Source organism: Euwallacea similis, chromosome 26, assembly GCF_039881205.1.
Source record: "Euwallacea similis isolate ESF13 chromosome 26, ESF131.1, whole genome shotgun sequence".
Lineage (NCBI taxonomy): Eukaryota > Metazoa > Arthropoda > Insecta > Coleoptera > Curculionidae > Euwallacea > Euwallacea similis.
Genome location: NC_089634.1, coordinates 2,983,316 through 2,997,463, shown reverse-complemented (window position 1 = coordinate 2,997,463; position 14,148 = coordinate 2,983,316). Strand labels below are relative to the sequence as shown.

General features: G+C 33.2%; 1 protein-coding gene across 1 annotated transcript; it reads right to left on the bottom strand.

Annotated features, from left to right (window-relative positions):
- Positions 1–925: 925 nt before the first annotated feature.
- Positions 926–2,149, bottom strand: LOC136417167 (uncharacterized). Its single transcript, XM_066402709.1, has 3 exons — positions 1,821–2,149; positions 1,070–1,756; positions 926–983 (listed from the first exon to the last, which is right to left on the bottom strand). Exons 1-3 carry the CDS (start codon positions 2,147–2,149, stop codon positions 926–928), a joined length of 1,074 nt encoding a protein of 357 aa, XP_066258806.1.
- Positions 2,150–14,148: the final 11,999 nt, after the last annotated feature.

Genomic DNA, 14,148 nt, shown 5'->3' with positions numbered 1-14,148 from the left:
AACGGAGGACGTCGGCTGTATCTGGGAAACTACTCATTATTGGATCTGGAGAAAAAAAATTTTATAACTAAATAGGCCATGAGAAATCGCTGGAAAATATTTTCAAGTTCGTAACCATACCGTTAGGGTGCGTTTTTTACATGACAAATCAATAAAAGACGACTTTTAGTAAAATTTATCTGGAAAATGTATATTTTGAAAATTAAATATAAATTTTTGAGACAATATGTCACAACTTTTGTAGGAAGAGTTTTTTCAAATTTTTTGAAACTGAAGGGTGAGGGAAACTTCTAAGTCAGCTCAAAAAAATTCAGTTTTATCGACATTAGCTAAACATAAAACTACATTGTAATACCTCGTTGGAAAGGTCTTTTTGCAAGCTATGACGTGACAATTATTTCACTTCATGTTAATGTGACACAAATACCGTTAGGGGGCGCAATTTGAAAAATATGGTAATTTTTCAAGTTATTTTAGAAAACTTAAATGGAAGGGTATATCTTTTGTTGCACCATTCGAAAGAGCGTTAAATTCTGCTTAATATAGTCGAAACCCGATGCAAATATCTTTATGTGGTAGTAAATTATTGCAGTTTGAAAAAAGGGTTTTCTTACGCATGAAACAAACCAGCTTCGCTTATGAATCAAGTAGGCCGCGAGCGTATCTATGATCGCTACGTCAGAAATTTAAAACAAATGAATAGGCATTTCAATAAACACCATTTTTATCCATAAGATTATTATATTGACATTGATTTTGGTAAACGTTTTTGATCGTGATAAAAAAAATGCCAATTTCGAACGAGGAAGCTTTCGATATGCTTGCAGTTTATTTTGAATGTTTACAAAATTCAACAGTAGCGGCAAGGATATATGCGTTAAAATATCCAGAAAGAAGAAGTTATAAATCTAAGGCATTTAAGAATTTAGCTTTTCGTTTGTGATATTATGGTGTTAAATCCCAAAAGCACTTTAAAAAAATAACTAAGATTAAAAGAAGAACATTAAAATGAAAAAATAATTAATTATTTTTAAGATGCTCAAATTGTTTCCCATTATTTTCAATGCACAATCGAAGTCGCTCTTTTGTAGAAAAAATTGCAGTTTGGATTTCTCCTAAGGTGATTGATGTTACGGCATTTCGGATTCTATTTTTCATGTCTTCTTTTGTAGTTGGTCTTCTTTGAAAAACTAAGTCTTTTAACCTACCCCATAAATAAAAGTCCAAACACGTAAGATCTGGCGACCTCGCCGGCCATGGAAATAAACTTCCCCTGCCTATCCACTTCCCGGGAAATGTAACATCCAGAAATTCTCTCACATTAAGAGCAAAATGCGCTGGGCAACCATCGTGCTGAAAATATATTTCCCGTCGTGTTTGAAGATCAATTTCTTCCAATAGCACTGGTAACTCATTACGCAAAAACTGTAAATAACTAGTGCCATTCAATGTTTCTTCGAAAAAATAGGGTCCGATAATCATTCCATTAACTATCCCACACCATACATTAATACTCCAATGTCCTTGATTATGCACTTCTTGCATCCAGTGTGGATTAGTTGGCGACCAATAGTGCATATTGTGGAGATTCACACCACCATTGCTTCTAAATATTGCTTCATCTGTCCACAAAATCTTTGAAAGAAAATTTTGATTCTCTTGGGTCATTTTAATTAACCAATGACAAAAATTCAAGCGTCTGTCAAAATCTTCTCCTGAAAGAGCTTGATGTAAAACTACATGATATGGATGTAATCTAAAAGAAATTATAATTCAAAAACACTTTGTAACTATGGCAAAATAAAAAAATTAACACAAACCTGTGATCTTTTAGAATATTATATACTGATCCAGTAGAAATCCCCATGTCTCGGGATATGGTCCTAATGCTAATATGGCTATTAAGTTCTATGCATGCCAGCACATTTATTATGTTTTTCTCATTGCGACCTTTTCCTTGGCGTCGGTGCTTTTGGGATTTAACACCATAATATCGCAAACGAAAAGCTAAATTCTTAAATGCCTTAGATTTATAACTTCTTCTTTCTGGATATTTTAACGCATATATCCTTGCCGCTACTGTTGAATTTTGTAAACATTCAAAATAAACTGCAAGCATATCGAAAGCTTCCTCGTTCGAAATTGGCATTTTTTTTATCACGATCAAAAACGTTTACCAAAATCAATGTCAATATAATAATCTTATGGATAAAAATGGTGTTTATTGAAATGCCTATTCATTTGTTTTAAATTTCTGACGTAGCGATCATAGATACGCTCGCGGCCTACTTGATTCATAAGCGAAGCTGGTTTGTTTCATGCGTAAGAAAACCCTTTTTTCAAACTGCAATAATTTACTACCACATAAAGATATTTGCATCGGGTTTCGACTATATTAAGCAGAATTTAACGCTCTTTCGAATGGTGCAACAAAAGATATACCCTTCCATTTAAGTTTTCTAAAATAACTTGAAAAATTACCATATTTTTCAAATTGCGCCCCCTAACGGTATTTGTGTCACATTAACATGAAGTGAAATAATTGTCACGTCATAGCTTGCAAAAAGACCTTTCCAACGAGGTATTACAATGTAGTTTTATGTTTAGCTAATGTCGATAAAACTGAATTTTTTTGAGCTGACTTAGAAGTTTCCCTCACCCTTCAGTTTCAAAAAATTTGAAAAAACTCTTCCTACAAAAGTTGTGACATATTGTCTCAAAAATTGATATTTAATTTTCAAAATATACATTTTCCAGATAAATTTTACTAAAAGTCGTCTTTTATTGATTTGTCATGTAAAAAACGCCCCCTAACGGTATGGTTACGAACTTGAAAATATTTTCCAGCGATTTCTCATGGCCTATTTAGTTATAATATTTTTTTTCTCCAGATCCAATAATGAGTAGTTTCCCAGATACAGCCGACGTCCTCCGTTATTTGAACACCCTGTACAAGATCCAAACATCGTTAACGGTGCAGCATATACCGTGCGGCTCTAAATCGTCCCATCTCGTCTGTTAACTGTTTAACAAATTATTATTTTGTAAAAATTAAAAAGCAGCATTAAATGAGACAAAAAATATTATCTTTTGCCGTTTGGTTACTTTTTTAAATGTTGTTTACGTCACCAATAACGTCAAATGACCGAAATGCTTAATTTGGTATTGAAAAAAAGGCCAAAAAATTGAGTTTTTTGTATTGTTCAATATGGAGCAGCTTAAAAAGTGATACATTTTATATGCACTTCGATTTACCATAAAAATGCTCATCATTAGAAGAAAAAACTGGACCTGCATCCCATTCTGAAAAAAAGTTATTCCATTTTAACAGTTTAAAAATTATTTTTAGGTTAGAATTAGCAAGAAAAAAAGCGAAAAAAATGTGACGAATGTGCGAGGGTTTTCTATATATGTGCGATTTTTTTCAGATTTTTCGAAAAACCAGTTTCCAAGTTAAAAATTATAATTAACAAGATGGCGGTTTAAGGGTTTTTTTGGTCTACGGCGTGGAGGTAAGGATATTTTGCACAACTGATTGGAATTAGAGGGTTATAACTTATGTACTTATATGCCCATTCAGGTAGGTTTCCAATTTAGATCAAATGGCATTTTGACTATCTTAATAGGGGATACTTTTTAAAATTCTTTATGGCGATAAAAGGACCTTCCAAACAGATCCCAAACTGACCGTTCCCCCACAAACACCTCCACTCAACCTTTCTACACGCCGTGATTTGGTGTTTCTAGGCACATTTGGAACATCGGAAATCTCGGCGGTAGTTCCTGGCAACATGCCTCCATGTCTGATATTGAGATATGTGGACATCGGATATTGAAAAATTTCATGTTAGTTACGTCTGTTTTCCCAGAGTATGTGGACATTTGAGCCCGTTTTTACTTGATTCCGTCGTCTTTTTAGGGTGTAGGAGCTGTCCACGACTACTAGGTATAGGGCGCGGACCACTTCAAAAAAATCTTCTATCTACTTTTGTAAAAGTTCGTCAATTAGGAAGTCTTCGATTTGGAAAACACTCCGCATAAAGACGAACTGCTTGAGCAGCGTTCTCTTTCGCTAATCCATAAGTTAAATGAATATCAGCAAATTCAGAAAAACTAAATTCTTTCATGACTAATGAATTCAGGACAAGAACTGGCAGGAATGCTGATAGGAGTTAATGTCAAATACTTGGTTTCCACGGAAACGCAAACATTTAATATACTATAATTTAAGCATAATTTTTTAACGTTAATCATTTTTTTATAATGTTTTTCAAATTGAAAACTTCCAGATTGGTAAAGTAAAATAAGTTTATTTATTTTATTGTTCCCAGAAAATCCTGTGTACTATCGATATGGTGATGATAGTTGTTTTAACATATTTGGATAATTTGCATGCATTATGAGCTTGGATGCGTTTTTATCGGAAACGATTGCTTCTAGAAAGATCGATGTGGTTATCTTTTTTAAGCAAGAAAGGTGGGAAAAAAGATTTTCAAGTCAAAAGTGATATACTCCGTGGCACAAAAAAGTTTTGACGGTTCAAAAGTGTCCTATTGTCCACTGGTGGTGCCTTCTAGAAGATGCAACTAGATCGTTTACAAATTTGAATTTTTCATCACAGAAAACGTCTAAATATGAAATTTCGTAAAATTAGCTCCAAAAAGTCGAAATATATTAAAAAAATGTAATTTACTTTTTTAATTTTATCACACTGTAGCTGCGTTATTATTAACTTTTTTACCAAGGTAAATTTAATTAACTCGACTTATTTTGACTTCCCCTATATGCAGTCTCATTTTCGGCACGACCTGGACACCTGGTATATAGGGTTACTGGTATTCTGACGTGTTGCTTTGGGGAGGTGATAGAACAAAAGGTAACGAGTAAATTGAACCCATATAAGTTATGTTGAGTGTAGGTTTAATTTTCGAGTAGTTTTTAGTATTGAAACAAACGGTTTGGTAACGAGATTTTACTGACAAAATTAATGATACAAGGTGTCTAGTCGCCAAGAATACCGATTCAGTTCTGTCCCTTTCAGAGATCCGATTCGTAATCGGAAAAACAACATAAAGCATAAAATCGATACGCCGAATATCCCATTCAGCGTCTAGTAAAATGTGAACGTTAGCATAACATATATACATATTTAAAAACTCACTAGATTTTGAGTTATTTCATTTTTTTGTTAAATTCGGGGTCTTAATGAATTCAGAATTACTTTTCAACAAATTCTTTTTAGATTTTTTTTACTTTCGCTACTCAATCACTTGCCTAACATTATGATCTTCCACATGGAATAAAGTGTGTCCGGAAACATTTGCATTATGTGAACATTTTCAGTAAAAACTTTCATAAAATATTTTATGAACATTAGCTACTTAAACTTCTTCTGCGCAATTTTCAAAAAATGTTCAGGGTAACATGAATACAAATTATTCTCTAAACTTCCTCATTTCAATAGCTATCCTATTAAGTATTACATGGTCAACAAATATTTTGCGGTTTCAAAAAAGAATTGTCGAAATGCTTTAAGTGAACAATTTAACTTAAATTTGTAATGGGAAAATTAATAAAAAATGGTGTACGTTTAAAACTCAAAACTAAAAACATAAAAAATAACACAACAAATACATTTAAATTGAATTATTCTTCATTCTCAATGTGACCACTTTTGTTCCGAATGCACCTTCTACATTTTCTTCTAATTGCCGTTTTTGTTACTCTTGTCGTTAATGTATTTCTTATCTCGTTAGCTGCATTAATGATTATCTGCCTTAAAGCATCAATGTTTCCTATAGGTTCATGTAGGTCCCTATACACCAACGCATTCATTGCGCCCCCAAACAAAAAAGTCCATGGCTGTCTAGTCTGGGCTCATTGCAGGCCAGGAAATTTGCCTCGTCCGATCCATCGATATGGAAATTTCATATCCAGCCATTGATGTATAGAAACCCTGTAATGTGCAGATCAGCCGTTGTGCTGGAATATCATATTCTGCCTTCTATTTAGGGGTGCGTTTTCTAACAGTGGCAATAAATCATTTCAGAAGAAATTTTCATACGTTTCTGTGTTTAAACGATTGGAAAGGAAATACGGGCCTATCAAGTGGTTACTAATGATTTCCATCCATACATTTAGTGAAAAACGTCGTTGCGATCTCGTTTCCTTTTTTCTGTGTGGGTTTTTATCATTTTTATCGGCTCAAAAATGCAGATTGTGGAAATTTGTAACATCGTCTTAGTCGAATTAAGATTTGTCGGTCCATAGAATGTTTTGCAGGAAATTAATATCTTCTTCGTCGGAAAGTAGCATAAATCAACAAAATTCTAATCTTCTCACGCTATTACTACCTTCAAGAACTTATACTGGTGTAAGATGGTACGAATACAGTCTTGAGTTTTGAACAGTATGCCACAGTTTTCATTGCGATATTCTCAACAGTCATGCAACAGAAGTGGTTGAAATTGTAGGGTCATTTTAAAATTGACGAATAATTTCTTCATCATCTTCAGGTATATACACAGGTGGTCCGCTTGCATCCCGTTGTTGTCGTTGAATACTTCAAATCTCACGGATTCTTCGATAAGTTGAAATGAACACGCTTACATGAGGTTGACAATAATTGGGAAATCTACACTGATATTCTCGAAAAGCAGCTGCAGCATCACCATTACATACCCCATATACAAACAGGATATCGTCGTACTCAGTATTTTGAAAAATTTGTCCAGAGATATTTTGTTGTCTTTGAACTTCCCCTGGAATTTTATTTTATATAAAATTAATATTGTACCTTATTTACTTTTATTTTTAATGAAAGAGAAACATTATTCTCTCATCTAATGTTGATAAAGTCAATTCAAAATTTTATCTGAAATTAATAAACTAAAACAAAAAGCATGAATCTCTTAGCAACGTCAACAACAAGCCTACTACTAAATAACTGGGAAATCATTCTTAAGGAAAATAATTAAAGTTAAATTGTCCACTTAAAGCATTTCGACTATTTTTTTTTGGAAACGCAAAACTTTATTGATTATGTAATAACTCATTGGATAGCTATTGAAATTTTGATGAAAAATTGATAATATGATTTTGCAGAACATAGAAAGGCGCAACTTTTCTCTAATTTAATCTTGTGTCTATCTCTTATAGTTTACGAGATCCCTGTAGAATGCATCCTTATCTGGGACACCCTGTATATTAAATTAAAAAAAATATTGTCACCGTTTGTCTTTAAAAATATAACAAATATTCAAACTAATTCATATTAACAAAAAAAAACATAAAACTATATATTCCTATTTAAGAAAAAAAAAACAGAATGTTGAAAGTAACACCGAATTCATAAAAATTGCAACTGGTCATTAAAAACAGTTTTCACAAATTGCTCGTTGGCATGTACTGCAAATTGGCTCATGCCAAGCAATACACAAAACTTTTGTCTTTCTGTCGTTTGCAAGAGAATACTTTGCTCATCTTACTCTTTTTTCCATATTTTGTTGTCTGTTTTTAGGCATCTTTTTATTTAGAATTTAGTTATATTTTGCCTTAACTCTTTTGATAGACACGTATTTGTAAGTTTTTTTTCCAAATGTCCTTCGACAAGTTGTCGTGCCAAAGATTTTATGAAGTCACATCTAGATTTGTTGGGATTTCCTGGAAGACTTGAATATAATACAAATTCATTCACTGATGACATGTTCAAGATGGTAAATTAAATGGTAAGGGGCAATCTTCGATTCCTTCGGTTTGAGGTACATATATACTGTACACTTTTCATCCAGTGCATCTACACCTCCTTTGGTGCAGTTATAAAACTCGAAGATTCCCGGTTTCTTTGTGACATCATTAACATTTCTAGTAAAATGTATCAAAGATTTCAATTAAGCTGTTTTTTGTGGTTTTGGGATATATGAGACTAACGTTACGTTGTTTCCGAAGCCATACAGAGAAGAATCGGTTACCCTAGTTTTTGAAGGCAAAAATGATATAGGAATTTCTCTTTTGTTTTTTTTTTATTGTCCCAACATAAGTGAGTCCCCGGGTTTATAATTCTTGAACTAGTTCTATGGATGGCAACCAATTGTCTGCTGTGACGTTTCGGTTACTTCCTTCCAGGCTCTTTACTAGACGAAAAATTGATTGGGTGGGTTTTCCGAATTTTTTTGTCGGCTTCTGATAAAGTTTTACCAACACTACTTATGCCTGAATACACATATCCAACCAAAAATGTTGAATTCGGACATCGTTGAGGACAAGGATTTTAATGCCATATTTACGGGGTTTCTGTGACATGTACAGGGTCATTCAAACTCGACACCCCACCCATTTGATATGAAAACAGTTGGGCTTAGCAAAATAATGTTTTCACCAAATTAAATAAAAGGACGTAAGCTACAATAGATGGTAAAAACGTTGAAATGTGAAAAGTGATACTCGGCGTCGCGACGCCGACTTTATGTTTTTTTTTCAGAAACACCCTTTTTTTCAAAAATGTGATCATCGATCCATTCTAAACAAGTTTTGTATAAAAGGTTTTTTGAAATTTCTAATCATTTAAAAGCTACAAGAGAAACAAATATTGACATATTAAGTAGTCTTATGTTAACACATTGAATACTATCGTATACTTCGCTACGCATTTACGCATGAAGCAACACAAACATTCAAATTGTCAAATTTTTTTTTTATTTATAAAACTATCAGTTAAAATATTCAAAATCAGTAAACGAAAAACATAACACAAAATCTCAAGATATAAAACTTGTAACAAGTTAAAAAAATAAATTATAAAATGTGGTCAAAACTGTCGCCGTCTACAAGAAAACAATATCTAAAACGCTTTCTGACTTTTTGACATGTAACTTTTCCAAGAGTCCTGCGATCTATCGAATTACAGGCAACTCAAATTTTTTGTTTCAGATGTTCAACATTATTTGTAAGAGTACTGTAAACAATGTTTTTTAATGTTCCCCACTAGAAGAAATCTATACAACTTAGATCCGGCGATTTTACAGGCTAAGATATTGCACCAGATCTACCGATCTATCTATCAAGAAATGTCTGATTTAGATATTGGATAACTATTGCAGCATTATGGCATGGTGCACCATCCATTTAAAACCACATATTTTGTTTAATCAATAAAGGCGTATCTTCTAATAATACTTGCAGATCAAATTCCAGAAAGTTTTGAAAATTTTGCCCATTAAAGTTATAGTCGTAAAAATACGAACCTACTAGTTGACCAAATATGCCACACCAGACATTAATTCCAAAGTGCCCTTGGTTTTCAATTTGATTAACTATATGAGGATTTTAAGTGACCCAGTATCTCGCGTTATACCTGTTTGAATGCCCATTGTTCACAAATTTACTCTCGTCGCTCCATAAAATATGATTATAATTCTTATGGTTATCGTTTTCCATAATGACCATATTACTTAAAAAGTTAATTCTTCTAATACGGTTTTCTTCATTCAAAAACTGTAGGTTGTTCAGTTTATAGGGAATATATAATTATTCTTATTGAGAGTGCGTTGAATTGTAGAATAACTTAAATTTAATTGTCGACTTGCAGTATTAATTTACGCTCTAGGTTTGCATTCAAAAAATTGGCAAATTTGAGCTACGACAAAATCATTAGAAACAGATTTTGCTATTGGCATTGATTTCCTGCATGAAAATGCATTTGAATTATTTCTTAAGTTTGTTTCTAAACGAGGAAACATTTTATGATCAGGAATCACTCGATCTGGATACCTTTCTCGATACAGTCTAACTGCTACTCTTCAATTATTTTGAGTCTCGCCATAAATTAATAACTTATCGACTTTTTCTTGATGACTAATCATTATTTCAATATTAAATTAAAAAAGTATCTTTCTACTGTTAACTTAAAAATGTGAGAATGAACATTCAGTCAAACTGATCACGTAAAAGTACATGTTTGTATTGCTAGGCAACGGTTTACATTGTTTTTTCGCCTGCTTCATGCTTAAGTGCGTAGCGAAGTATACCTCCATGTAATGTGTTAACGTAAGACTACCTAATATGTCAATATTTATTTCTCCTGTACCTTTTAAATAATTAGAAATTTCAAAAAACTTTTTATACAAAACTTGTTTAGAATGTATCGAAGATCACATTTTTGAAAAAAAGGGTGTTTCTGAAAAAAAAACATAAAGTCGGCGTCGCAACGCCGAGCATCACTTTTCACATTTCAACGTTTTTAGCATCTATTGCAGCTTACGTCCTTTTATTTAATTTGGTGAAAACCTTATTTTGCTAAACCCACTATTTTCGCATAAAATGGGTGGGGTGTCGAGTTTGAATGACCCTGTACATGCGAAAAGAACATCTCCCACAAAAACCAACTAGCATTTCATCAATACAAGTGTATTCTCCAGGGGAATTCTTTTTACAACTTTCAACAAACTTATTGAATATTCATGAAATAGGCGCCAGCTTGTCGTCTTTTTTTCATTCTGCTCGTGTAGTTACGTCGTCAAATCTAAGAGAAATTGGTAATACTTTAAAACGTTGTTAAGACATTGTATTTCGAAAAATTTCTTTGCCAGTGCCATCAGTTGAAAAAATTAACTTAGGTCTTCATTGTTTGACTTGAAAATAACAGAATACAAAAGTAATCATATAAGTGTCTGGATTTCGATTACATGTGGAAATTTCAGTTCTGGTCTGCTCTGGTCTGAATATTTTGTTTTGAGAGTATTCAGTTTGTCGTTAGTTCTATATATAATTTCTTGTTACATGTCATTACATGTTAGGCATTCCCAGATACTTTTCTCAGTGCACAAATGGCCAAGAGATTTAGCTGGTTTAATAACGCCTGGAAGATACACTATTGCAACGCTGTGTTCTAATATTACTGGTTGGTGAATTAGCACTCCATTTATATCGATTTTTCCCCTAGTAAGATTTCCGATTGATGGACGAAGTTAATAAATCCCTATCAGCATCTAACTGTTCGTCTTCTTGGAGAGAATAATTTTCTTTAGTACTATCTTCTTCTATATCTGTTTCTTTTGCACTATCATGTTCACTTATATAGTCAGGATCGTTATCCAAATATCACTCATGCCGCGAAAATCGCTTTCCTCTTGTTCCAAAAGACTTTTGGTCCATTCTTCAAATCGTGAATTATCATTTTTCATTTTGTCTTTTTGCAAAAAAGTCATTTTGACTAAAAATAAGAAGTTACCTATAGATTTCAGAAATTTTTTTAAGACATCTCGTTTTATAAAAGAATAACAGAAATGGTGACGCGGAGTTAATCGGTCCCCACGGCTCAATAACTCGTAAATTACAGAAAAACGCTTACCTATCGAAAAACGACTGTATTGCTGAATGAGTCTAGGAACACTAACGCAAAGGTATATGAAAGGACAAGTCCCTCTGGCAGAAACTGTAAGAACTACGGTAAATTAGAGAATGACTGGGGGTTTCACAGATCCCATCGCACTATTTACGGGTTAAAATGAAATAACTAAAAATCTAGTGAGTTTTAGAATATGCATATATGGGTTCAATTTACTCCTTACCACCTTCCCGAAGCAATACGTCGAATTACCAGTAACCCTGAAAAGGGGGTCATGTAACATATCATTTTAAGGGGAATTTGATTTCCTTTCAACGAACGAAGATCGGTTTAGCGATTGGAGAGAAAATAAAATACAAAAACTTATTAAAGAAAAACATTTATTGAAAGAGGTGCAGATTATTTCAATAAGTGGTCGAAATGTTCACATTGTACTCCCTGGCAATAAAACAGTCTATTCTCAAATTCAATCCTCATATTCTGGAAAACTTCTAGAGAAATATTGGCACACACGTCTATAATGCTACCAATAAGTTCGTCGATATTTTGTGGTTCAGTCAAGTAAATCTTGGATTTGAGGTAACCCTACAGAAAGAGATCCATTGGTGTTAAATCTGGAGAACGGGATTCTAAAAGCCCGCGTCTGTCAATCCATTTTCCGGGATAATTATCATCCAGCCATTCTCTGACCGGTCTGTATAAATGTGGAGGAGCACCATCGTATTGGAAGGTTGTTTCTATTTGAAACTCATCAGGATTGTCTTGAACCATTTGTAGAATGATTGGGTTAACTTTTATTTACATAACTTTATTAACAGAACGTCAGTTAAATTTCCCCGCAAAAATATTGGACCAATGATGTACACCTAATATACCAGCCCAAACATTGATCTTTTGGGAATATTGTGTATTACCTTCACGAAAGACATACGGGTTTACGTTGGCCCAATATCTGACATTTTGTCTGTTTACGAAGCAATTTAAAAAAAAAGTGCTTTCGTCGCTGAAGTAAATTGATTTAACATACCCTGGATTTTCAGTTATTCGGTTGGCGAGTGTTTCCGAAAATTGTAAACGTATAATGGGATCGTCTTCGTTCAATTAATGCAAAATTATTAATTTGTATGTATGGAATTTTGATTTCTTTAGGTACTTTTTAACTGTCGTTTTAGATACACCACAATCCAATGCTATATTCACTGTTGATTGCTGGGGTTCATTAACTACTTATCGAACAATATTTAGCTACTAATCTTCGGAAATTGCTTTGCGCCCCGATCCTCTTTGTCTCGTAACACAACCAGTTCTTTGAAACTTTAAGACCAATTCTCGATAGTATTTTCAACAGATCGGATTATCCGGAAACCTTCCATTAAAAATCCTTTCTACTTTATGAAAATTACGACCAATTTCTCTAAAAAGTAGAATATCTTCGCATTTCTTTTTTAAAGGAAGACTACGAACCATTTTCGAATTGTAGCAATAAAATAATGTTAAAAATTTTAAATGAAGGCTGTTCAAATGTGCACAAATAAAAATATACTGATTTACTCCCTTGAGTTTTATCATGTTCATGGGTTCTTAAATTGTTATTATTTTTTATTATCGTTGTAAAATCGTGTAAAAATCATACTTTCCAATTGAATATCTTTGATAAGAACTTAGAAACTCGCACAATTTTGTTCAATAACGAAATCTATTTATGCATATTATTGTCTACAAATTGAGCCGAAATTATTCATTATTTTCTCTCCAATTGTTGAACCGATTTTAATAAAAAGTAGTTCGCTGAAAAGAAAATCAAATTCCTTTTAAAACGATGTCATATGACCCTCCTTTCTATTTAAAAAAATTGCGTTGACAGCGCTCTTTTCGAGGGTGTTCACGTGACACATGTCATTTGTTCATTGAAATGTAGTAGATGTGACGCCAAATCGAACAAAATTTACCCCAAGCCCCTATCTTCCTTCGTTGAAAAAAAAATAGGGGAAAGATTAACGTCCGCACTGTGTACAGGGTGTCCTAAAAGTAATGGGACAAAGAGAAACGGCAGATTCCTGATATCAAAATATTAAGATCCAGCGCAATTGTTGTATCCTGAAAGTTAATATTAACAGAGATACAGGGTGATAAATTGAAAATTTATTTTTGATTTTTTTTCATATATTCAACATCTTTTGACTTATGGTATTGAAATTTGGTATACAGTGGTTTTCGGACCTGAGAAACTGATTAGAACTGTCGGTTTCATTATTACTAATAGGGGGCACCACTTGAAACCCTTTTGGTTAGTTAAAATGGCTCTAATTTTTTTCTACGCAGTTCCAGTAGCCCTATGAATTAAAAATATCATTTTGCTTAAAATTCTAGATAAAAAAGGTATACTTATTAGAAGCCTCAAAACTTGACCGTTTTTGAGATATTTGTCGCTTTAGTAACGCTGATATGTTCATAATGTTGTAATAACGGTATGTGCGCTACGACTTAAATAATACCCAGATAATTTAAAAACAAGTTTTTCATTATAGCTTACAATTGTTCTACATGGCCACAGTTAACCTCGATGCACTATGAGATTCGTTTTATGAATGATTGTCTGATTTTATAAAGAAGTCCTTCATTTCTTAATAGGTCAGCTGCATTAACAATTCTTGTCCATAATTGATGGCGGTTATTGATTGTTTCATTGTAAATAATTGCTTTCATGTAGCCCCAAATATAAAAATCCAACGCATTCAAATCCGGGCTTCGAGGAGACCATGGAAGCGGGCCGCCCCGTCCTACCTATTGCCTTGAAAAGCGCG